Source organism: Pelophylax lessonae, assembly GCF_965119305.1.
Source record: "Pelophylax lessonae genome assembly, chromosome: 6".
Lineage (NCBI taxonomy): Eukaryota > Metazoa > Chordata > Amphibia > Anura > Ranidae > Pelophylax > Pelophylax lessonae.
This window is the reverse complement of record NC_138773.1, coordinates 329,794,535-329,820,851: the sequence shown is the minus strand read 5'-3', so window position 1 is coordinate 329,820,851 and position 26,317 is coordinate 329,794,535. Positions and strand designations below refer to the sequence as shown.

The 26,317-nt window shown below is 47.0% G+C and overlaps 1 protein-coding gene across 1 annotated transcript in view; it reads left to right on the top strand.

Annotated features, from left to right (window-relative positions):
- Positions 1-26,317, top strand: part of LOC309558763 (protein mono-ADP-ribosyltransferase PARP14-like) — a gene marked incomplete at its 3' end in the record, with an annotated part of 187,137 nt that overhangs the window by 108,598 nt on the left and 52,222 nt on the right. The window contains exons 7-8 of the mRNA XM_082261811.1: positions 4,681-4,917; positions 22,709-22,930. Coding sequence (XP_082117937.1) covers positions 4,681-4,917; positions 22,709-22,930 — 459 coding nt within the window. The remainder of the gene's footprint in view (positions 1-4,680; positions 4,918-22,708; positions 22,931-26,317) is intronic.

The window sequence follows — 26,317 nt, the reverse complement described above, 5'->3', positions numbered from 1 at the left end:
ATATTTCTAGCACTGATTACTGTAGTAATGTCACTGGTCCCCCCAAAAGTGTCAAAAATGTTAGTTAGGGGTCCGATCTGTCCGCCGCAATGTCGCAGTCCCGCTAAAAATCGCAGATCGCCGCCATTACTAGTAAAAAAAATAAAAATGACATAAATCCTTCCCCTAGTTTCAGGGCCGTCTTTAATATTGATTGGACCCTGGGCAAACATTTTTTTGTGCCCACCCCAATTCACTTATCAACTTTTTGCAGGCAGCACGGACTCAAGGGGCAGATGCTTTGGGCCCAACAACAATGACTGAGCCCGGGGCAGCTGCCCCTTTTGCCCTGTGTAAAAGATGGAACTTTTGCACAAACCAAAATACACTTACTGGGATTATTTTTTACCAAAAATATGTAGCAGAATACAAATTGGCCTAAAAGGATGAATAAATTAGATTTTTACATTTTATTTTATTGGGAATGTTATATAGCAGAATGGGAAAAAAAAATATATTTTTTTTTCAGAATTGTCGCTCTTTTTTTGTTTATAGTGCAAAAATAAAAATTACACAGGCGATCAAATAATACCAAGAGAAAGCTCTGTTTGTGGGAAAAAAAGGACGTCAATTTTTTTTGGGTACAGCATCGCACAACCGCGCAATTGTCTGTTAAAGTAACGCAGTGCTAAATTGCAAAAAATGATCTAAACAGACCCCGGACATCTCACTTTTGAGATGAGTTGCACTGCAGATGAATGAACAGGACACAGAGGTTCCTCTCTATTCATAAACTGAAGCCTAAAAATAGTTTACTATGCTTCAGTTATGAATGGACACAGGAGCAATTGATACAGTTCACTCACTCTGTTCATTCACGAAAGGAATGGGCCAGTAAATGACACATCCCCCTCCGTGTACCCACAGCAGCCTGCGGGAGAGGGAAGCCAGCAGCATTGCAGGGGGCACACAGCAGGCGGAATCAGATGTGGTCAGGACTGGGTAGGGGGATCAGTCTGGCGCGGGGCAATTTCAGGAACAATGCCATATGTGTCTTTCAGCTGCTGCATGGAGAGACACGTGGCATCGTTCCTGTACCTGCACCCCCACTGCACTAATCCCCCCCCCCTCCCTGCCCACATCTGATTCTCCCTGCTGTGTGAACCCCAATCCCCCCCCCCCCCCGCTCCACAGCACTTCCGGCTTCTGTCTCCTGCTGGCAGCTGTGGGAGGAAGGGAGAGGGGATGACACTGTCTTCCAGCTGCTGCAGATAGCTGAACAGTGCATCGTTCCTGTAATTGCCCCCACCCCCGCCACACCACTTCCCCTCCCTGTCCTGCCCACATATCCTTCCCCCTGCTTTCCTGGACCCCCTGTGTGCCCAGGCCCCCTACAGGAGAACTGATGGTACCCCATTATCAGCAATTGTCATCAATGCTTGTTCTGATAAAGAATGATGCATGGTAATCCCAGTGTCTTGGGACAAAGGATACATTGTATGAATATCAGTGGCCATGAGTGGGTCATCAGGTCAAGGTGCCCATACCTTGAGAAACCAATGAGTGCAACCTCTCTGCTGATAGGTTTATATAGATTGGTGTTTATAAGCAGGGGTGGGCAGGAGGGACGGCTGCCCTGGGCGCAATGGTTTATTGCAGGGATGGGGGCACCCTGACCCTAACCCTAAGGGAATGGGGAGGGGGGCGCAGTTTGGCATCTTTGCCCTGGTCGCTCAATACCCCGGCACTGTTTATAAAGCTTTTCTAGAAGATTGGGGTAGGCAGCGTGATTTTTTTTCCAGCAAATTCTTGATTAATAATGTAGTCGACCTATGAGTACTTTTTTTTAGCTTCTGCACCAAAATTAACAAGCAGTTCTAAATATTTTTATTATAAAGGATTCATAAAGCGCCAATGATTTATGTAGCTTTTTACATCAGGGGCAGCTGGTGCTCCATGGGCCCCCCCCTGACCACACCGGGCTGCGCACCCCGGAACACGACAGGACCGCCAGGACAGGACCCCCAAGACAGGACAGGACCCCCAGGAAAGGACAGGATCACTCACCTTGCCTGGACATCAGCGACAGCGGCGGTGGGTTCTGCATCTCCTCCCTCCTCCATGCCCAATGGCCTGGCTTCTCCTTTCAGCCAATTGGGAAACGGGTCTCAGAACCTGCTTCCTGATTGGCCAGGAGGAGGATCTGTGTGACAATAGCGAATTTTCATTCGCTATTGTCACACAATTGGGTGGGCTCGGGGCGCACTGTTCTGCGCCCCAAGCCCACCCTTTTTTTTTAGCCTGTGAGAGCCTAGTTCAAAATCCCCATTGAACTTCATGCGTCCGGCGCCCCGCATGTAGATTAGGGGGCCGGACGTATGGATGGGGGGGATGGCGCTCCTGCGCCCACTATACAGCAGCCCCCACTGTTTTACATTATAAAGGGGGACAATTGCAATACAGTTCAATACAGAAGGAAGAGGAGGGCCCTGCTCACGGATCTTAAAATCTAATGGGAAATGGAGGTGGTACAAAGGGTAATAGCTGGGGGGGAAGATCTGGTGGGGGTGCCTAAGGAAAGTTCTTAGGTAGAGGTGGGGTAGACTCAGTACCGAGACAAGATCATCAGGGCGAACATGCCAAACTGTGCCCCCTCCAAGATATGAGCATTACGAGCCAGCAAAAATCTCCCCCAAAAAGCACTGAACACTAATCTGCATGCGTACCCTCTAAGCATACTGTAAATTCCCCTCCTCCCAGTGCAAATCCACCCCCTGCTGAAATCCCCCATCTTGGCACGAATCTTTGCCCCCCATCTCCCAAATCTTCCCAACCAAAATGCCCCCCCCCCAAAAAAAATTACCCCCTCTATCACAAATCCTCTACCCCTAAAATATCCCTTACTAGTACACATCTTCTCCGCCACATTTCAAACCCCCCAGCACAAATTCCCCCTGAATCCCTCCACCTAGCACAAATCTTCTTCCCCCCTCCCCCTCCCAATGCAAATCCCTGTAAATCACCACTCTTAGCACCCCTCCCCCCCCCCCCCCCAAATTTCAATACTATAGGGCAACACTTATCCCCTAAAAAATATGATAAATCACCCGCACCAGGAAGAAAAAAATACTGTGAATAGGTAAACTAAAACAAGTGTATAGTTCTAAAATGTATTTTATTATTTAAAATATATTTAAAAAAATATTTATCCCCTGCACCCCCCCCCCCTCCCCAAATGCTCCCTTCCATTACAAATCTCCCCCAATCTCCTTATGGCGCCCGACCTCAGACCCTTGTCCTGGCCCTGGGTAGGCTCCCCTGAATAAATGAGTTTTTGAGGGAACGCCTAAAGGGGGACAGGGTAGGAGCTGATCCGATATACTGGGGCAGGGAATTCCAGAGGATGGGAGAGGCTCTAGAGAAGTCCTGGAGTGAGTGTGGGAGGCGGTAACAAGGGAGCTAGAGAGCAAGAGGTCTTGGGAGGAGCGAAGAGGACGATTTAAATAAAGCCCATCTGGGTCCAAATGCCTAAATCTTGGGGGAATCCTGTGTCCAATCAGACACAGGGTTCCCGAAAGATGGCTGCTGGGAGCCAAGTGCAGAGGACAAGTAAATCTTCTGCAATGTTCTCCTAGCACCATAGGTAAGCTAACCAGGAAGTGAGCGAGTGATCTGCCGAACACCGTCCATCCATCTATGCTTGGCTTTAGTGCCCGCTTTACCACACCTCTATGTTAATATAGTTATCCAATTACATTTCACAATCATTTTTGGGCATCACATTTATGACACTTTGACCTCCACACAAAGTCACAGGTGAAATAATCATTGCACTACTTCTATGCTGCTACTAATTCTCACAGCTTGGACACTATCCAAAGCCTGGAGAACATCACCTGTTTTGTGCATTACCATGTAAACAAAGCATACATTGTACTCCCAAACGCATGATAATAGCACACATGTCAGGAAAATGGAACCAATCGCCTCCAGGACTCCCAGGATACTCCAATGGTGCTGGATACGTCTGGTTGACGCGTTTCGAGGGAGAACCCTCTTCTTCAGAGCCAAAGTACTACTGGTCCACCATAAATTCACAAGGTGTTATATAGCCAGTCTGTACCACCCTCATTACTCAGCTCCGCCCCACAGGGGGCAAAGGTCAAGGGTGTAGTCATCCTTGTGTGGCAGAACTGAGTAATGAGGGCGGTACAGACTGGCTATATAACACCTTGTGAATTTATGGTGGATCAGTAGAACTTTGGCTCTGAAGAAGAGGGTTCTCCCTCAAAACGCGTCAGCCAGGTATATTCAGACGCCATCACATCATCCAGCACCATAGGAGTAACCTGGGAGTCCTGGAGGCGATTTATTCCATTTTCCTTACATGTGTGCTATTATCATGCCTTTGTGAGTACAATGTTTGCTTTTTTGGATTTTAATAAATGATTTAAGTAGTAAAGCACGAGGTCGGTGCTCCCTTCTCTTGTTGTTGTTTTTCAGTATATTTGGATACCCTTGGTCCTGAGGGGGCAGCAAGACCCTAGGTGGTGATAACAAAGACCACACAAGACCAATCACCTTCCCACATACCACTGGAGCGCAGGAGAAATACTGTTTTATACATCACCTGTTACTATGACTAGAGGAAAATCATAAGAGGATCTCTCCATTCATTGTGAGATTTGTGATGTTTTTCAGACAGATGCCATTGTGAACAGCGTGGGGAAAGACTTGTTCCTCGGCAGCGGTGGAGCATCGAAGGCTCTACTAGAAAAGGCCGGGAGCAAGCTTCAGAAATGTCTGAAGGATGTCAGTTATGGAGTCCAGGAGGATGAAGGTTCCGTGTTCATCACAGAGGGATGCAACCTGGACTGTAAGATTGTTATTCATGTCGTGGTTCCTGCATGGAATGGAGGACAAGGTTCTTCTGAGAAGGTAACAAAAACGTATCTAAATCAAAAATGTAACAAGTTGCACCTTGCCAGTCCTTAGATGGGGTGGCTGCATTAGGTTTCATTTTTTTTTCACCTGCCAGTAACACATTAAGGCTCGGTTCACACTACTGCAACCTGAAAGCTGCACGCCTTACAGTGCGACTTTACCTGGCAAATTCCTGGCGATTTGCGGGTGACTTGAGTACTACTTTCATGCAACTTTGAAGTGGCTTTGTCTTTTGCAGCCATGCAGAGATAACAGCATACAGGAAGATGCATGCCTGGGTAATCTTCCTAATGTTGGATCCAAATCACATCAATATAGATGAGGATCCGACTTGGTAGACGACTTCCATTAAAGTCTATGGGCACAAGTGGGATAGAAGTCACCTTGAAATAGTACAGGAACTTTTGCTAAAGTTGGTGCGACTTCAGTAGTGCTCTCATTGACTAACATTGGGTTTCATGCGACTTGGGGTCTTACAAGTCGGATCCAAGTTGCAGCAGTGTGAACTGAGCATTACTGTCGAGGGCGAATACTGCTGTGCAAGATGTGAGCGACTTGTTGCTCTGGTAGACCAGATCCTGGACCTACAGAACACAGTGGCAACACTGCGTGGCATCAACAACCTGGAAAGGAGCTTGGACATTGCCTATCAGGCGCTGGTAGGGGCCAGCATAGAGGAGGGAGGAACAGAGGAGACGCAAGCAGCAGAGGTACGCAGCTGGGTGACTGTTAGGAAGGGTAGAGGGAGGAGTGCCAGGGAGGCCAATCCTGAGTTGATAGACCCTAACAAACTTGCCGAGTTGCAGGTTGAGGGGGATATCAACTCAGGGGTGGCAGTGCTGGAGCATGCACCCTCCCCCAGCTGCCAGGGGAGGGACGGCTCCAGGAAGAAGGGGGGCTGTAACTCAGGAAAGGTTAGAAAGGTTGTGGTAGTTGGGGACTCAATTATCAAGAGGACAGAGAGGGCAATCTGTAAAAAAGATCTCGTGAACCGAACAGTTTGTTGTTTACCGGGCGCCCGAGTTCGGCACATCGCAGATCTGGCAGACAGATTGATGGGGGGGGGCTGGGGATGACCCAGCGGTCATGGTGCATGTGGGCACTAATGACAAAGTTAAAGGTAGGTGGAGGATCCTTAAGAACGATTTCAGGGACTTAGGTAATAGATTGAGGAAAAGGACCTCCAAGGTGGTTTTCTCTGAAATACTGCCTGTACCTCGAGCCACACAGGAGAGGCAGAAGGAGATTAGGGAACTTAACAAGTGGCTGAGGAATTGGTGTAGGAAGGAGGGGTTTGGGTTCCTGGAGAACTGGGCTGACTTCTCAGTCGGCTACCGGCTCTTTAGTAAGGATGGGCTGCACCTTAATGGGGACGGTACAGCTCTTTTGGGGAGAAAGATGGCCACCGAGTTGGAGGGGCTTTTAAACTAGGAGACGGGGGGAGGGCTCACAAGTGGAATCAGTCAGGAGGGAGCAGAGGACTGAAGGCAGTTGTAGGGTCAGCAGCGACAGTAGGTCCACAACGCCAATCGGTAGGTCAGAACAGCCCGTAGCAAAATAACATAAAGCGCAGGGCTGCATGACTGGGCAGTCAGGGGGAGCTGGTTTAGGCAGGGCAATGTCCGGTTTTTTCATAACAGACCCATCCCCCAGCAGATAGGGGGTCTCATTACAAGGGGTGGGGCTACTGGGAGGTCAGGTAAGGACCACCTTTACCTGGCCGCCATTTCAAGCGTGGCCAAGGAAGCAAGAACATCACCTTTACTTCTTCACAACAACAATAGCCTGATCTGTAATGGCCGATGCTGAAGCGCTGAGACTACAGCTGAACTAGATGGCTGCATCTATGGGCGCCGACTGGCTACAGCAGCAGGTCTCTTACCTTATGGGAGCTGCAGCTTCTACCTCGAGGAATCCCCTGGCAAGACGCGCTCGGCGGGCACGACCCCCGGTTCGCTTTAGCCCCTCATCGGAACATGGAGCTCAGCGCCACTCCAGGAGCCCCCCTAGGGACCCTCCAGGCGCGGCGGAGCAGCATCTCCAGGCTGCTTCCGCCCCTCACCCTGAGAGGAATCCTCGTCGCAGGCGGAGCTCCGCAGGCAGGGACCGATCGTCTTCTGTGACCGTCCCGCCTGCAGTCTTCAGGAATACGGAACTTTCGGCCGCCTCTGGGTGCATCGCTGTAGAGGAGAGGGCTCGGCGTGGGAGAGAGAGAACAAAGGCCACTGTAGACAGAGCGGCTGTATGCACTTCATCGCCCCCAGTGGAGGAAAGAAGAAACTACAGGAAAACTAGAGCGTCTGTAAGCACTTCAGCGCCCCTAGTGGCGGAGAATACAAACTGCAGGCAAACTACCATCTGTACCAGTAAGAAAAGAAGGAGAACAGCAGCATCACAGAGGCAGGTGAAGGACAGACGGAGACCTTTGTTGGCGGCGGTCGGCTCATCAGCGCCAGACCTTTACCACGACGAACAGCAAGATTTTTCCAGGTCAGAAGGGGAGTTGTCGAGCTCCGAGGACGGCGAAACTACAAGACAGGCGACAACGTTGGTTTACGGATCGGCGGCTGAGGGACCTCGTCCTGGTCAGCCTGGTAAGTGCACCTCTAATCCTAATTTTTCCATACAACATGTGTTAGATGTGGGGGTGGAGCAAGGGGTAGGTCCAGTACTGGGAGTTGGGCCAGGCCTCATTACATGCCCGGGGGGCGGGTCTTCCACTGTAAGAGCGGCAGGCACGGCGCATGCTGCGTCCGGGTCTCCCGCCACATTGCAGGAGCTACTTAATGGTCTGCGCGCATTAGTGCAGCGTTTAGACACGGGTTCACCTCCCGATGTTTCGCCAGTGGCGGCTTGGTTGCAAGCTCCGGGGGTTTTGGGGGGCACAAAAGCTCAACCATCAGCATTTCCTACGGTAGGACCTCCTCCGGTTTCAGCGGCGGAGGTTGCTACGGTTGTAGGAAGCCCCCAAGGGGCAGCTGAGAAGACAGCCCCTGTTACGCCTAATGAAGCGAACACGTACCCGTTGCACCTGGCGGACTCGGCGAAGTGCGAAGTCTACGTTTGCTTTGAAGGTCCCTTAGGGGCCCATCTTAAGGCAGAGGTTAGGGAAAAAATCTGGCGGGGGGATTATGTAGAAATTTTCACGTTGTTACCTCTTGAAAAATTTAATCTGGACAGGATTAAACCAGAGGAATATAAGAGGGAAGAGGAGGAAAAGCGAAGGCACCGCTTGATTCCAAGGACTTTTACCAACTGGTTGCAGGCTTTTGCCATTTTTGCAAGCGTAGTGGGGGAAAAAGCCCCTGAGAATTGTTCCCCCTTATTTTGTTATCTTAATTCCATCAGTGAAGCACAGCGTGTATATGGGGGGGTGGCGTGGCTGAGGTATGACGAGCAGTTTCGTCAGCGTAAATCGATCAGGCCCTCTCTACGTTGGGACCACAAGGACATCAGCCTGTGGATGAACCTGATGACCTCGGCCCGGGCTCCCTCTTCGTTTTTTCCAGGGGGGGCCGGCGGTTCGGCCGGCCCTGGACAGTCGGCCACAAAACGGCGTGGGTTTTGCTGGCAATTCAATGAGGGCGCATGTCGGTTCGGCACAGGTTGCCGATACAAGCATGAGTGCTCGCACTGCGGGGGAACTCACCCCCTGTCCAAATGTTTTAAGGCCGGTAAGTCCCGTTTCGGCGATCTTGCGGGAAAAAGGCATGACTCCAGTGAGGGTGGCCAGGATGGCCCCCTTTCTAAGTAGATATCCAGATCGGCAAGCAGCCCGGCTGTTGGAGGCAGGTTTCACGGACGGTTTTGTGATCCCATGCTCTCTGACTCAGACCCCGCCCGTGGCCGATAATTTACGTTCTGCTCATATTCACTCTGCTGTGGTTGCGGAAAAAATCACCAAGGAAGTTTCCTTGGGTCGCATGGCCGGTCCATTTTCGCACCCACCCTTACGGGATTTCGTGGTGTCCCCATTGGGTGTCGTTCCTAAGAAGGAACCTAACAAGTTCCGCTTGATTCACCATCTCTCCTTCCCCAAGGGCGGGTCTGTTAATGATTTCATTGATCCAGAGGCCAGCTCAGTATCGTACACCTCTTTCGATGCGGCTGTTTCTTGGGTACGGCATTACGGGCGGGGCTCCCTCATGGCTAAGACGGACATCGAATCAGCCTTTCGGCTGTTACCGGTCCACCCCTCCAGCTTTCACCTGTTAGGTTGCCAATGGGCGGGTTCTTATTATGTCGACCGTTGCCTTCCCATGGGGTGTTCGGTTTCCTGCGCCCTATTTGAAGCTTTTAGCTCTTTTCTGGAATGGGTGGTCCGAGACGTGGCGGGAGCCAATTCGGTCGTCCATTATTTGGACGATTTCTTATGTATTGGTCCTCCATCATCCAAATTATGTGGGGTGCTGCTGGCCACTGTACAGCACATTGCAGAGCGTTTCGGCATCCCTCTTGCGGCAGACAAGACGGAGGCTCCCACGCCTATGATTAAGTTCTTGGGAATTGTCATAGATTCTCAGGCAATGGAGTGTCGTTTGCCGGACGATAAGCTGTTTTCTCTAAAGGAAGAAGTTCGGCTTGCATCGGGTAAGCGTAAGCTCCGATTGCGCGAGCTGCAGTCTTTGATAGGCAAGTTGAACTTTGCTTGTCGTATTATGCCAATGGGCAGGGTTTTCAGCCGTCGGCTCTCGGCTGCCACTGCAGGGGCACGCTCGCCTAATCATTTCATTCGCATAACCAGGGAACTGTCGGACGACTTACAGGTGTGGCACGCCTTTTTGGGGGCGTTTAACGGTCGCTCGCTCTGGATGAATGGGCCGGTTAGCAACTGCGACCTGAATCTCTACACCGACGCAGCGGGCTCCACCGGTTATGGGGCCTTTTGTCGCGGCCAGTGGAGTGCAGAGCGCTGGCCAACAGCATGGCGTGAGGCGGGCTTCTTGAGGAACTTGGTCCTTCTTGAGCTCTTTCCGGTGCTGGTTGCCCTGGAATTATGGGGCGAGTGGTTCAAGAATAAGAAAGTTAGACTCCACTGTGATAACATGGGGGTGGTCCAGGTCATCAACTCACTCTCTGGTTCTTCGCCGCCAGTGGTTAGGCTTTTACGTCACCTTGTCTTGCGTTGCCTTCAATTGAATGTATTTTTGTATGCGGTGCATATTCCGGGGGCAAAAAACTCGATGGCTGACGCTTTATCCCGCTTTCAGTTGGACAGGTTCAGGGAGTTGGCGCCGGAGGCGGAGCAGCTCGGAGCCCCTTGTCCACAGCGGCTATGGAAGATTGCGTTGGGATTGCCTCAGGACTGATTCGCGATTCTTTGACTGAATCGACTTGGCATGCATACCGCAGGGTCTGGCAAGAGTGGTGGGAGCTTCTTCAGCGGGCGGGCTTGGACATGGTCAGCTCTGAGATTAGAACTGTAGTGATTTACTTCATCTGCTTGAATTTTTCGGGGGGAGTATCGGCTTCGGCCATTAATCGCAAGTTGAGTGCTTTAGCTTTCCTATTCAAATTGTGGGGCTTACCGGATTTCACAAAAGATTTTTTGTTGAAGCAGGCCCTACGGGGTTATAGAAAGGGTTCACGCCGGCCTGACGGGCGCCGACCTATCACTTTTGAAATTCTGGGGGCTTTATTCAAGCAAACAGGTTCCATTTGTTCTTCGGCTTACGAGGGCCTCTTATTCCGTGTGGCTTTTGCTCTAGCTTTCTACGGGGCTCTCAGGGTGGGCGAATTGGTGAGCCCGTCTAAGTCGGCCCAGGGGGGCCTGCTGGCAGCAGACGTTCGCTGCAATCATGCCACTGTGTCTCTTTTCATCCGCCGCTCAAAAACGGATCAGACGGGTAAGGGAGTTCGCTTGCAGCTGCTTCGGGTGCAGGGATCACCCATTTGCCCTGTTTCGGCTGTACTAGAGTACTTGCGTTTTCGCCCTCCTGGGTCTGGTTCTTTTCTTAAGGAACGCTGACGGTGGGGCTCTGTCCCGTTTTCAATTCATTACGGTTCTCCGCCGCTGTCTGACGGCAGCAGGATTGGAGGCTCGCAGCTACGCCTCGCACTCCTTTCGCATCGGGGCAGCCACGGAAGCCGCCAGGTGGGGGTTGGAGGATTCCATTTTGCAGCGTATTGGCAGGTGGGAATCTGACCGGTATCGGCTTTACGTCCGCCCTCACTTGGTTTAAAAAATATGCTTGGTACACGTGGCGGGGGTGGGAAAAGAGCTTTTATGTTGCTTTCAGTTATGGGTGTTGGAGCGTACCGTTACTTACGTTCGTGCTCTTCCATTTGCTTCATTTCTTTACAGATGCTGCGTGCCTCGTATGGATCTTGGGCCACTCCTACGTATACTGGGGAGCCAGGAGGGCGGACGTTAGACATGAAGGACGTCAGTTAGGTTTCCCCCGGTGCGAGGCCAAGGTCCGGTGGATAGGCATTTCAGGCATGTTATGGCACAGGGTGGTACCCGAGGTACATAGGGTCGCTCGCTGGGACAGGGCCCCTTACGTGCTGGTCATCCATGCGGGTGGCAACGATCTGGGGGTCCGGTCCTGTCGCCATCTCATCCGGGATGTCAAGTTTGATGTCCTACGGTTGAGGACGGATTTTCCGGACATGGTGGTGGTTTGGTCGGACATTGTTGGCCGATCATCATGGCGACTCGCCCGGTCAGTGGAAAAACTCAACAAAGCCAGAGTGAAGGTCAACAAAGAAGTGGGCAGGTTCATTGTGCGCAACGGGGGTGTGGTGGTCAGGCACAGAGAGCTGGAAGTGGATACCTGGCGCTACCTTCGCCACGATGGGGTACATCTGAATGCGGTAGGCATCGACCTATGGGCACTGGGTTTACAGGACGGGGTACAGAGGGCCTTACGGGTTTGGCGGGGCACAAAGGTGTGAGGTGGTCCCACTTTGTGCCGGTGGCGGGTGGGGTCTTTTGAGGTGGGTAAAATAACATGCTATTTTATCAGTTTAGGGACCCATCTAAGGTATGGAGTCACCTCTGGAATGCCAGTTAATGGCGGTTTTAACTGGAAGGTAAAAATGGTGGTATCTGCTGAATATCGAGGTCGTCCCCGAGCCGGAGGGTGCGGCTGGGGACCAAGAAAATAGTTAAGCAGATGATTGATAATTGGTGCCTCCAAAGATCGGCAACCTCAGTTTTTCTTGTCACTGTATTATTTGTTTCCGGATTTAAGGAATGTTTGGTATAATTTGTTTTGGTTTTTAATAAACGGCCATTACGGCCAATATTTTACTGCAAGAATTGTGTTTGCCAATTTTTATAGATAATGGGGGTAGCAATAAGGGGGGTTGGTCCAGGGCTGGAGGTTTGGGTCCAAGAGCACATCTGAAGTGCCTTAGTCAAGAACAGCCCGTAGCAAAATAACATAAAGCGCAGGGCTGCATGACTGGGCAGTCAGGGGGAGCTGGTTTAGGCAGGGCAATGTCCGGTTTTTTCATAACAGACCCATCCCCCAGCAGATAGGGGGTCTCATTACAAGGGGTGGGGCTACTGGGAGGTCAGGTAAGGACCACCTTTACCTGGCCGCCATTTCAAGCGTGGCCAAGGAAGCAAGAACATCCCCGCCCTCCCTCCCTTTATCGGGTAGTTATTGACATCAACATGGACCTGTGCATGGCGGGTGGGGTCTTTTGAGGTGGGTAAAATAACATGCTATTTTATCAGTTTAGGGACCCATCTAAGGTATGGAGTCACCTCTGGAATGCCAGTTAATGGCGGTTTTAACTGGAAGGTAAAAATGGTGGTATCTGCTGAATATCGAGGTCGTCCCCGAGCCGGAGGGTGCGGCTGGGAACCAAGAAAATAGTTAAGCAGATGATTGATAATTGGTGCCTCCAAAGATCGGCAACCTCAGTTTTTCTTGTCACTGTATTATTTGTTTCCGGATTTAAGGAATGTTTGGTATAATTTGTTTTGGTTTTTAATAAACGGCCATTACGGCCAATATTTTACTGCAAGAATTGTGTTTGCCAATTTTTATAGATAATGGGGGTAGCAATAAGGGGGGTTGGATCAGGGCTGGAGGTTTGGGTCCAAGAGCACATCTGAAGTGCCTTAGTCATGTGCGGGAAAACCTCAGACCAAACAGGAATAAACATAACCACCAATTGCTCTCAACTTCCGTAAAACTAAGAGGGGTATATGCTAATGCCAGGAGCCTAGCTAATAAAATGGATGAGTTGGAAATGTTAGTACATGAGGAGAACATAGACCTTGTGGGAATAACAGAGACTTGGTTCGACCCCTCACATGACTGGCTGGCCAATATCCAAGGGTATTCGGTGTACCGGAAGGACAGGGTAGGAAAAAGAGGGGGAGGGGTATGTCTCTATGTCAAGAACAATGTAAAGGTGATAGAGAGGAGTGACATTACGGATGGGATGAGCATGGAGTTAGAATCTGTGTGGGTTGAACTCCATAGGGAAGGAGAAAAGGGGAAAGTAATTGTGGGGGTTTGCTATAGGCCACCTAACCAAGGGGAGGAGGTAGAGCTGGAATCCTTAGCACTAATGAGTAAAGTGGCAAAATTGGGATCAGTCGTCATATTGGGGGACTTCAATTATCCCGACATTGACTGGGGAGAGGGGACTGCACACTCACAGAAGGCCCGTCTATTCACAGAAACCTTACAGGATAATTACATGTCACAGTTGGTGGATTATCCGACTAGAGAAAATGCAGTCCTGGATCTATTGATCACTAATGACCCAGACATAATCTCGGAGGTAGTAGTTCAGGACAACCTGGGCTCTAGCGATCACAGGATGATCACATTTAGTATAAATAACAATATAACAAGGCAAGTGGGGAACATAAGAACCCTAAACTTCAGAAGGGCAAACTTTCCAAAATTGTACTCATTGATGGAAAGGGTAAACTGGGACCAAACCCTGGGATCCCTGACCACAGAGGAAAAATGGGAATGCTTTAGGAACATATTAGGCAAAGGCATCTTGCAGTGCATTCCTATGGGAAATAAATTTAGAAGAGACAAAGCCAAACCTGGCTGGCTAAACCGTAACGTTAAAAAACGTATTAGGGAAAAAAAAATGGCCTTCAAGAAATATAAATCAGAGGGCACTGTATTGGCTTTCGAGCAATACAAGGAGGCAAATAAGAAAAGTAAACACGAAATCAAAATGGCTAAAATCAACTTTGAGAGACAAATAGCGGAGGATAGTAAAAAAAACCCAAAGAAATTCTTTAAATATATCAACAGCAAAAAAACTAGGGCAGAGCATATTGCACACATAATTAGCGATGATGGGGGGATGGTTACAGAGGACACTGAAAAAGCAACCGTGCTGAATGCTTTTTTCTCGTCAGTCTTTACACAGGAAACGGAGGGGTACACTGACCATGACTGTATGGTTAGTAGTAATACACAGGATTTGCCACTATGGCTAACAGAGGGTGAAATCAGGGAAAGGCTGGATAAACTTAACACAAACAAATCACCAGGCCCGGATGGCGTACATCCGAGAGTACTCAAGGAACTCAGTAAGGTTATATCCAGACCACTGTTCCTGATCTTTGCTGACAGTATTAGGACAGGAGATGTACCAGGGGATTGGAAGAAAGCTAACGTGATTCCGATATTCAAAAAGGGCCAGAGGCATATCCCGGGAAATTATAGGCCTGTCAGTTTGACATCAATAGTATGTAAACTTCTGGAGGGGATGATAAGGGACTATATCGTAGAGTTTGCTAAAGACAACAACATCATCAGCAGTAATCAGCACGGGTTTACAAATGGGCGTTCTTGTCAAACCAATCTCTTAGCATTCTACGAGGAGGTGAGCTGTGAGCTAGATAGGGGGAGACCAGTGGATTTGGTGTACTTGGATTTCGCTAAGGCGTTTGATACAGTTCCCCACAAGCGCTTAATTTATAAAATAAGGTCTGCAGGTATCGAAAGCAGGGTTTGCTCTTGGATACGGAATTGGCTTAAAGGGCGTGTCCAAAGGGTGGTAATAAACAGCGCATACTCAGACTGGTCTGAGGTTGTAAGCGGGGTGCCCCAGGGCTCAGTCCTAGGACCAACCTTGTTCAATTTATTCATAAACAGCATTGAGGACGGGATCAGTAGTGCGTTATCAGTTTTTGCAGATGACACAAAATTGGGCAGGGCAATAACTGCACAGCATGAAGCAGATATCCTACAGAATGACCTGGACAAAATTACAGAGTGGGCAACGACATGGCAAATGAGGTTTAATGTAGAGAAGTGTAAGGTTTTGCACTTGGGGACTAAAAACATAAAAACACAATACACGTTAGGAGGGGAACCCTTGGGGGAATCAAAAATGGAGAAAGATCTGGGAGTCTTGGTTGATGATAGATTAGGCAACAGCATGCAATGTCAAGCGGCAGCTGCCAAAGCCAGCAGAATATTAGCATGCATAAAGAAAGGGATGTATTCCAAAGATAAGACTATAATCCTTCCACTTTATAAAACTCTGGTCCGACCGCATCTGGAGTATTCTGTCCAGTTCTGGTCGCCAGTCCTCAGGAGGGATGTGTTGGAGCTGGAGAGAGTCCAGAGAAGGGCAACTAAACTTATTAGGGGATTGGAGGACCTTGACTATGAAGAGCGTCTACAATCGCTTGATTTATTCTCCCTGGAGAAGAGACGTCTGAGGGGGGACATGATAGCAATTTATAAATATCTTAATGGGGATCCCAGCTTAGAAAAAAAGCTGTTCATTCGAAGGGATTGCATGAGGACTCGAGGGCATACAATGCGCTTAGAGGAGAAGCGTTTTAACCACAGGCAACGTGGGGGGTTCTTTACTGTTAGGGCTACAAGATTGTGGAATTCTCTACCACAAGAGGTGGTTTCTGGGGGAAGTATGGTGGCTTTCAAAAGACTCTTAGACTTACATCTCAAGGATCAGAACATTCAGGGGTATGAGAGATGATTACAGCCACACACACCTACACAGGTTGAACTGGATGGACTATTGTCTTTATTCAACCTCACCTACTATGTAACTATGTAACTATGTAACTGTCCTAGGGTGACAACCAGTGGCGGCTGGTGCTCCATGGGCCGGGGGGGTGGCTGACGGACCACACCATACTCCCCCCCCCCGAACCACACCAGCCCACACACTATACCATTCCCCCGACCGCACACACACCCCCCCCCCCCCCCGTCGCCGGCTCACTCACCCAGAATTGACGTGGAGGGCAGGCAGCGGTGATGGCGGCTTTCCCTGCGTCTCCTCCCTCCTCCTCCTTGGCCAATAGCATGGCTTCTCCTTTCGGCCAATCGGGAAACAGGTCTCAGGATTGGCTGGGAGGAGAATCAGTGTGATAATAGCTAATATTCTTTCGCTATTGTCACACAAATGGGTGGGCCCGGGGTGCAGTGCTCTGTGCCCCGAGCCCACCCTTTCTTGAAGCCTATTAGAGCCTCTGGCTCTAATCACATGCTTCAAAAAAAAAAAAACCCTATTGGAATCCATGCGTCCGGCACCCTGCATGTAGATTAGGGGCCGGACGCATGGATAGGGGGCGCGGCGCTCCTGCGCCCCCAATGGATGGCCCGCCACTGGTGAAAAAACGTAATGATTGCACTAGATCTATGGAGGAGCAGTCTAGGAATACAAACTCTAGGAACTCTAGAAATACAGAACACCTTCCCCTCTTCTCATCTCCTTTGTCTGGGAGGTGTTCGGTGTTCTGTAGTTTGCATCATATATTTGGTAAAGCTGATAACATTGTTTGACATTTCAGTTCCATGCACAGGAAGTTACAAGGACACTGCAATGGGAATTTTCTGCTACTTGCAGAAAATGTTCTTAGGCTTAAAAAAATGAAAACCGCACATGCAACAATCATTAACAGATAAAAATTAGTTTTGTACAAACCACATTTCAGGAGTATACAGTAATCAGCGTACATGAGAAAAGAACACTCACCATAAAACACCATGGTTAGTCACTTATTACCTGCGCTGGGGAAACTGTCGGGACACTGTGCCTAACCCATAATATAGGGAAGACCAAGATCAACAACTGACCCCAGTTTCTTTAGGGCGCAAGCTATGGGAACGTCCCCACTATAACCTCTCTTTAGGAACAGATTTTGGAATAAACTTCGGATGTCCACCTGTAGGACAGCAGAGAATGAACTAAGTTTCTTCGACCTTATTGATATGCCCATGAATCTCATTCCATCACTAAGTTCCTTTCTTTGCGTCCAATTAGTTTTTTTTTTTTTTTTTTTCTTCTTTTTTTTTTCCCCGGGAGAAAAAATTTTTTTTTTTTTTTTTTATAAACCTTACTCACTACAGAACAGATTATCTTCTCCTTAAAGGACCATACATATGTTTGCTTGCCCCCTTTTTCTTTTTTTCTTTTTTTTTTGGTCTTTATTGCTTGAATCAGAAGACATGTTATGTTTCATATAAATATGCACTGTATTTTTGGAAAATCTAGTGGGTACGGATAAGCAGGACACGGGGCTCCTAAATTTACTTGTGATAGAAACAAGCAGTGTTAGGTCCTATTTATGGAGCGATCTGGGGTAAATAAGAACTCAGATCTCCCCTCTACAATGTAAAGCATTAGATTAAAAAAACAACATTGATCTAGTGCTTTAAAAAAAAAAAAAAGGTCTACCCCTGTACATATTTTGCAGGATCCTTATATATTTAGTTAAAGGGGAGGGGAGAGAGGAGAGGGAGGGAGGAGGGGAAAGGGAAAGGATGGGGGAAAGGGAAAGGACAAATGAATTATTTATTTTTTTGTTTATTTTTTTTTTCCTCTTTCCTCTCTCTTCTATCCATTGCCATTTAAGGTAATTTATTTAAAGAAGGGAAGGACGGGCAGAAAGGGGGGGGGGGGGAGAGGAGGGAGAAAGGGGAAAGGAAGCGTTACAGAAACATTGAGAGGCGGGGTTACAATGTTTGCAAGGGAATACATTAAACTAGGTACTGGGCAGGGCGGATCTATCTCTACCCCTAAAATGTAGTTGAATACCTCCAGTGGCTATGTGGGGGCTACATTAAGGGTGCAACGGAGTTTATAGATACCTGCCCCTGTTTCAGTTCCCCCGCCCCCTCCTGTGGGCTTTTTTTTTTTTTTTCTCTTCTCTCCTCCCTTTTCTTGCCCTCTTCCTCTACGGGATTGGTACATCCGAATTGCCCATGCAAGAATGGTGATTTTGAAATTGTGTGATTTTTTTTTTTTTTTTCACGGTGATGTGTTTCTCTGTTGCTATTTGCCCTTTTTTTTGTTCTCTCACATTTTTGGAAAGTGCTGTGAAACATGTTTTTTTTTTTTTGTTCTTTTTTATGTGCCATACTGTATACGTAGATATTTTGTATATGAACATACTTGGAAAATTAGCTGGTCCGGTCGATTGAGAATGGGATTCTAAATTTACTTGCTCTCTTTCCTCCTTACCGCCCCTTTTAGGCCCGCGCATTTTTTTTTAGGTGAGATTCACCTTAATGCGCATTGCGCAGGTTTTCTGCGTACTTAGGTTTTTTTTTCCCCCTTTTTTTTTTTCATTTTTCTTTTTTCTTTCGGTCAGATGGATTCACTCAGGATTTTCTCATTAAATGCAAAGGGACTTAATATCCCACAAAAGCGAAAGTTGTTACTCAATGACCTTAGACATCGTAAAGTGGATATAGCTTTTATCCAGGAGACCCATTTTAGGGAGGATAGACTACCGGCCTTGAGAAATCGGCACTACCCACTGACTTACAATTCGACCAGCGCGACGGCAAAATCTAGGGGCGTATCAATACTAATTTCGGGTAGGGTACCATGGTCACTAACTCAGACTTACAAGGATGACCAGGGTCGTTTCTTGTTCCTCAAGGGCAGGGTGGGAGATGTTGTGGTCACCCTGGCGACGCTTTATGCACCTAATGATAATCAAGATCATTTTATCATACGTACTCTTTCTAAACTAGCAAAATTCTCAGAAGGGCGACTGATCGTCGGGGGTGATTTCAATATATCACTGATTCCCGCAGTTGATACCTCAACAGGGCGCTCCTCGGTCTCTCCTGGCATACATAAGCGGATCTTGCAGACGATACACAATAACCAACTTGTAGATATATGGCGTATGCAACATTCTGGAGAAAGGGATTATACTTTTTTCTCACACCCACATAGATCCTATTCTAGGATAGATTTTTTTTTAATTCCACACCGAGATCTACATGCAGTTAAAAAGACCAGTATAGAGTCTATCACGTACTCAGACCATGCAGCGATATCATTAAATTACGCCCTGTCGGAGGTGGCTTCGACAGGTATGCGATTCTGGAAACTTAATGAGAGCCTTTTACAAAATCAGTCAGTAGTTGAGGAGGTATTTAAAGAACTTGATTTCTATTTTTCTACTAACAAATCGTCGGACTGCGATAAAGGCGTGGTGTGGGAAGCACACAAAGCAGTAATCAGGGGGATCTTAATTAAGAACGGCGCCCATATTAAGAAAACGAGAAATGAAATCCTGAACTCTCTCTTTATTAGGATACATGATTTAGAATCAATACATAAAAAACGTCAAAGTTTAGAGGTAGAACAGGAATTATTTTCACTACGCAAACAAGTTACCGATCTTCTATATTTTAAAGTGAAGGCAGACCTGCAGAAGTGCCGTCAGCATACCTACATCTCAGGAGATAAATGTGGAAAACTATTGGCACACTCAGTACGGGAACAGAGGCGGGTAGCGTATATCCCGCATATTCTTACCCCATCAGGACAGAAAATGTCCCTGCCACAACAGATAACTCAGACCTTTCGCGATTTTTTTGCATCTTTATATGATTTACCAGATAGTAAGGTACCGTTATCCCAAATGGACGAATATATTACGTCAGCTGAGCTCCCAGCTCTCTCGCCAGAAGTTCAACAAGAACTTGAGAGGAAAATATCTCTAGAGGAACTTAGGTGTGCACTAAACTCCATGAAGCTGGATTCGGCTCCTGGGCCTGACGGTTTTTCAGTATCTTATTATTGTAAATTTTTTCCGATACTTGGCCCTCATATGGTTTCCCTATTCAATGACTTAGGACTGAGTGCTTCTCTTCACCCTGACACCCTGAGGGCTCATATATCCCTTATCCCAAAAGAAGGGAAGGAGTTATCAGTATGCGGCAGTTATCGCCCAATATCCCTTTTAAATTCTGATTTGAAAATTTTCACGAAACTCCTGGCACTACGACTCTCGCCCCATCTGGAATCATTGATCCATTTGGACCAAGTGGGATTTATCCCAAAGAGGGAGGCAAGGGATAATACTATTAAAGTACTAAATCTTGTTCATATAGCTGCGAAATCTAATACACCTAGCATTTTTTTGAGCACCGATGCTGAAAAAGCTTTCGACCGTGTCAACTGGCGGTTCATGTTTGCAGTCTTACGACAGATTGGCTTGGGGGCAAATATGATTTCCTGGATCTCCCAAGTCTACTCTGACCCTTCAGCGCAAGTAAAGGCTAACGGGCTTCTCTCTGACTCGTTCCATATAGTTAATGGCACGCGTCAGGGTTGCCCGTTATCCCCCTTACTTTTTGTTTTGACCTTAGAACCCTTTATACGTAGGGTACGTTTAAATTCCGATATCTCAGGGATTTCGGTAGAGAAGACGGAGCACAAGGTCTCGGCATATGCCGATGACCTATTATTCTCACTAACAAAACCAATGACTTCCATACCAAATCTCTTACGTGAATTCGATATTTACGGAAGATTATCTAATCTGAAAATAAACTATAACAAATCGGAAGCCATGGGTATTGGTATAACGTCTAGTGCACTCTTCCATCTTAAATCCACTACATCGTTTAGATGGACTGATATAGCTCTTCAGTACCTGGGCGTAAACATCCCTTCGGACTTAGTCGCAACTTATAAGGTCAATTTCCCCGCTCAACTAACCAGTATAAGCGGACTCTTGGAAGGTTGGCAAACAGGGTTACATTCATGGTTCGGGAGATGCAATCTTTTAAAGATGTGCATACTCCCTAAGTTGCTCTATTTATTCCAGACACTACCGATTGCCATCCCCCCCTCTTTTTTTAAAAAAGTTCACTCGCTATTTACTCGCTTCATTTGGGCCAAAAAAAAACCTCGTATCTCCCGTGCCCAGCTTTCTTGGCCTAAGTCAAAAGGTGGTTTAGCTCTCCCAGATGTTTATAAATATTATCAGGCATCGCACTTAGGAAGAATTATTGACTGGAGACGACATTCCAGCTTTAAACAATGGGCACAGATTGAACAACTACAATCAGAGGCAGACTTAGGAGGGGCTATATGGTGTTATAAATATCTACCCCAAGATATTGTGCAACACCCTATAATCGGTTCAACTTTAAAGGTCGCGAGATCACTAATAAAACGATCAGTGCTAACTTCAGTTGATTCTCCACTGATTCCAGTACTGGGTAACCCAGCCTTTGCCCCGGGGATTACAGTTCAACCTTTACGAGACTTGAAGAAAAAGGGTTTTGGACAGGCCTCAACTTTCATTTGGGACAATAACTGGCCTACTATCGTAGGCCTTACCGACCCATCCGGCCCCTATCGTCTACCATTTTGGAACGCCATCCAGCTGCATCACTTTTTACAAACTCTTCCTGCTCCTAAGTCATTGACTAGGGACCTAACGTCGTTTGAAAAATACTGTGTGGGTAATGACGTACTACCGAATTTATTATCTAAAGTTTACCATTTATTGGCGTTGCCTCCAGAGGGCAAACGATTACCCTGCCTGGATAAATGGGAAAGAGATCTTAACTGTAGGTTCACGGTGAAACAAGAAAGGGATATCATTACATTGGCATTGGAAACCCCCGTTTGTACCAAAGTGAAGGAAATTAATTATAAATTACTTACGAGATGGTACCGGGTGCCTTTTTTATTGAATAAGTTTTCTGCAAGTCTCTCAGATCAGTGCTGGCGATGCCAGGAGGAACCGGGGACCATCTTACATATTTTTTGGGAATGCCCTCGCCTGGCTCATTTCTGGGGAGAGGTGTATGCGTTAGCCCAAGAATTCTCTGAGAGGGAGATCCCGAATAATGCGGCTTTTTTTTTACTGCATGTTTCCACCCTGCCCTTTGAGAGTTACAGGAAATCCATCCTGTTCCATATTTTGAACGCAGCTAAATCTTGTATACCCTTACGTTGGAAAACACCTCTTCCTCCAACGATCAGTGATTGTGCCCGAAAAATTGAAGATATTAATAAAATGGAAGACTTGCGTCTCTCTGCACAATTTAAAAAGCAATTTTATAATAAAACATGGGGCGCATGGAACAGGTTTGTCTTAACAGAACGGGGGAAGAATTTACTATGCTCAGAGAGTTTAACAGCCATTACTGAGTTAGAAGGTCAGGGAATTAGTCCCTAGGTTTGAGTAGTACTATTCTGGGTGAATCCAAGGTGGCCTCCCCTTCCCCCCTTTTCCTTTTTTTTTTTTTTTTTCTTTTTGGGTTTTGTTTTGTTTCGGTTTTGTTGATATATCACATTAAAGTGATGGATATGCAAGAAAAATGATGTATTGATTTGTAAATAACCTGTAAGTGTGATCTTGCATAAATAAAATATTTGAAAAAAAAAAAAAAAAAAAATGAAAACCAATGTGGCCGCCAAACCCAAGGACTGATAAGCTGCCAAATGTATATACAGTAAATATATCACAAATTAGGATTTTTACCGAGTGATATCCTGGCCAGTTGCCTCTTTGCTAAGGTCGGTTTTTGATAACTGTGTTACATTGTAGATTTTCAGGGACATAGTGAGGAGCTGCTTGTGTGAGTCAGAGAAGAACAAAATGAGATCCATAACATTCCCGGCCATCGGAACCGGAGTTCTGGGATTTCCAAAAAGGACCGCCGCCTCTTTCATGTGTGAAGAGATTCTCAAGTTCAGCAGCAAAAGTAACCCCCAACATCTGAGAGAAGTCAACTTCATTCTGCACCCCAATGATAAAGATACACTAATGGTAAGTGAAAATTAATATGAATAATAGTTTGGGATTCAAAGTGTTAACTGTGTTAAAGCAATATTGTAATTAAATACAATCTCCCCTCCCCCACTACCCTACCCACCTTGATCCTTGAAAACTGGGTGAGTCTAGGATGGAAAAGGACCTGGGGGTGCTGGTAGACAACAGGCTTGGCAGTGGCATGCAATGCCAAGCCGCTGCAAGCAAAGCCAACAGAATACTGGGATGTATAAAAAAGGGGATTCACTCCAGAAATAAAGAGATTATTCTCCCGCTCTACAAGACTCTGGTCCGGCCGCATCTGGAGTATTCTGTCCAGTTCTGGGCACCGGTCCTCAGGAAAGATGTGCTGGAACTGGAGAAAGTCCAGAGAAGGGCAACAAAAATAATTAGGTGAATGGAGGACATCAGCTATGAGGAAAGACTACAAGCACTGAACTTATTCTCTCTGGAGAAGAGACGATTGAGGGGGGATATGATATCAATGTACAAATACTGTACTGGTGACCCCAGCATAAGGAATAAACTTTTCAGAGAAAGGAAATACAATAAGACACGTGGCCACTCACTAAAACTAGAGGAAAGGCCTTAACCTTAAAATACGTAAGGGGTTCTTCACTGTAAGAGTGGTAAGGATGTGGAATTCTCTTCCACAAGCAGTGGTATCAGCAGGGAGCATCGATAGTTTCAAAAAACTATTAGATGGGCACCTTAAAGACCACAACATACAGGGGTATACAATGTACAACATACAGGGGTATACAATGTACAACATACAGGGGTATACAATGTACAACATACAGGGATATACAATGTACAACATACAGGGGGTATACAATGTACAACATACAGGAATATACAATGTACAACATACAGGGGTATACAATGTACAACATACAGGGGTATACAATGTACAACATACAGGGGGTATACAATGTACAACATACAGGGGTATACAATGTACAACATACAGGGGTATACAATGTACAACATACAGGGGTATACAATGTACAACATACAGGGATATAAAATGTACAACATACATGGGGTATACAATGTACAACATACATGGGGTATACAATGTACAACATACAGGGTTATACAATGTACAACATACATGGGGTATACAATGTACAACATACAGGGGTATACAATGTACAACATACAGGGGTATACAATGTACAACATACAGGGATATACAATGTACAACATAGATGGGGTATACAAAGTACAACATACATGGGGTATACAATGTACAACATACAGGGGTATACAATGTACAACATACAGGGGTATACAATGTACAACATACAGGGGTATACAATGTACAACATACAGGGGTATACAATGTACAACATACAGGGGTATACAATGTACAACATACAGGGGGTATACAATGTACAACATACAGGAGTATACAATGTACAACATACAGGGGTAGAGGGTGCGGAGGTTTGAGACCAAAGTCTGGGAATAAGGGATTTGGAGGCATTTAAAAGATGAGGAGTGATAGATCGCTTGTATTTGTGGGGGGGTTCAATAGTAGAGTGAAATAGCACCGTCCACGGGTCATCCGGGACTGGGGACCCTTGAATCTTATTGATCCAATAGAGTACTTCCTTCCAAAAGGTTTGTATAATAGGACAGGACCACCAAATATGAGCATAAGTCCCCCTACTCCCACAGCCCCTCCAACATTTTTCAGAGATAGAAGGAAAGATCCAATGAAGAGTCACTGGTGTAAGATATCAGCGAGTGAGCAGTTTGTAGTTCATTTCTGCCGTGAGTGAGGAGATGGAGGATTAATGGGTCAGTTGGAGTATAGTGGTCCATTGTACATCCAAAACTGAGCTGTCTAAGTCCTTTTCCCATGTGGAGAGGAAGGGTACAGCCTTAGGGGTGTGAAGGTCCAACAGCGCTTTGTAAAAAGAGGATAGAGGCCTAGTGGATGGAGTGGAGAGTCAAAAACATTCTCCACGGGTGTAAGATCTGAGTATGTTCGTAGGGGTTTAGGCAGTTTCCGAACAAAGTGAGCTAGTTGGGAATGCCGCCAAGAGTCCATAAACGTTGGGGGAGAATTAACAGACAATGCCTGAAGTGTAGCTGTCGTTTGGAGTGACACAACTTGATAAAGAAGTGGTGATGGGTGTTTCAGCCAGTTTCCAAAGAGAGGATCCAAATTACCCGGAGGGCCAGGAACATGGTCATGTGATCTCTGCCAAACGAGGGGTCAGTGGGCCAGTGGATTCTAGATTGACCATGGTTCTGTAGTAAGTTCATAGCTTCCAACTGTCCCTGATTTCGAACAAAGTCCATTCTTCCATAAGCACATTTGTGAGGTCAGGCACTGATGTTTGAGAGAAGGCCTGGCTCGCAGTCTCCACTCTAATGCACCCCAAAGGTTATCTATCGGGTTGAGGTCAGCACTGTGCAGGCCAGTCAAGTTCCTCCACCCCAAACTCACTCATCCATGTTTTTATGGACCTTGCTTTGTGCACTGGTCCAAATCATTTGGTGGAGGGGGAATTATGGTGTGGGTTTTTTTTTTTTTCAGGGGTTGGGCTTGGCCCCTTAGTTCCAGGAAGGGAACTCTTAAGGCGTCAGCATACCAAGACATTTTGGGCAATTTCATGCTCCCAACTTTGTGGGAGGAGTTTGGGGATGGCCCCTTCCTGTTCCAACATGACTGGGCACAAAGGAAGGTCCATAAAGACATGGATGAGCGAGTTTGGGGTGTAGGAACTTGACTGGCCTGTAAAGAGTCCTGACCTCAACCCGATAGAACACCTTTGGGATGAATTAGAGCGCAGACTGCGAGCCAGGCCTTCTCGTCAAACATCAGTGACTGACCTTACAAATACTCTTTTGGAAGAATGGTCAAGCATTCTCATAGACACTCCTAAACCTTGTGGACGGCCTTCCCAGAAGAGGTGAAGCTGTTATAGCTGCAAAGGGTGCGCCAACTCAATATTGAACCCTACGGACTAAGACTGGGATGTCATTAAAGTTCATGTGCGGGTAAAGGCAGGCGTCCCAATACTTTTGACAATAGAGTGTATATTTCTTACAAACAAAAGTCAGAGAAGGGACTCCTCCCCTTCCTGTTCAGAATAATGACTTCTTCCCCTCACCTTCTCAGAGCTGAGACTTCTCCCCCACCAGAAAAGTGATTCTCTTCCTCCCCTCTAGAGCAACGCCCCCCCACCCCTTCCTCCATAGGAGGGACTTTACCCCCTCCTTCTATGTGGCTTTGTCCAAGGTTTTTAATCAGAGACAGAGAGTAAAGGTGAACCACTTACACTGCTGTCTCTTTGGTTAACTCATAGTGCTTCGGGAATCATTTTTGTGTATGAAATGTATATTTGCAAAATAATTGCAGATTGT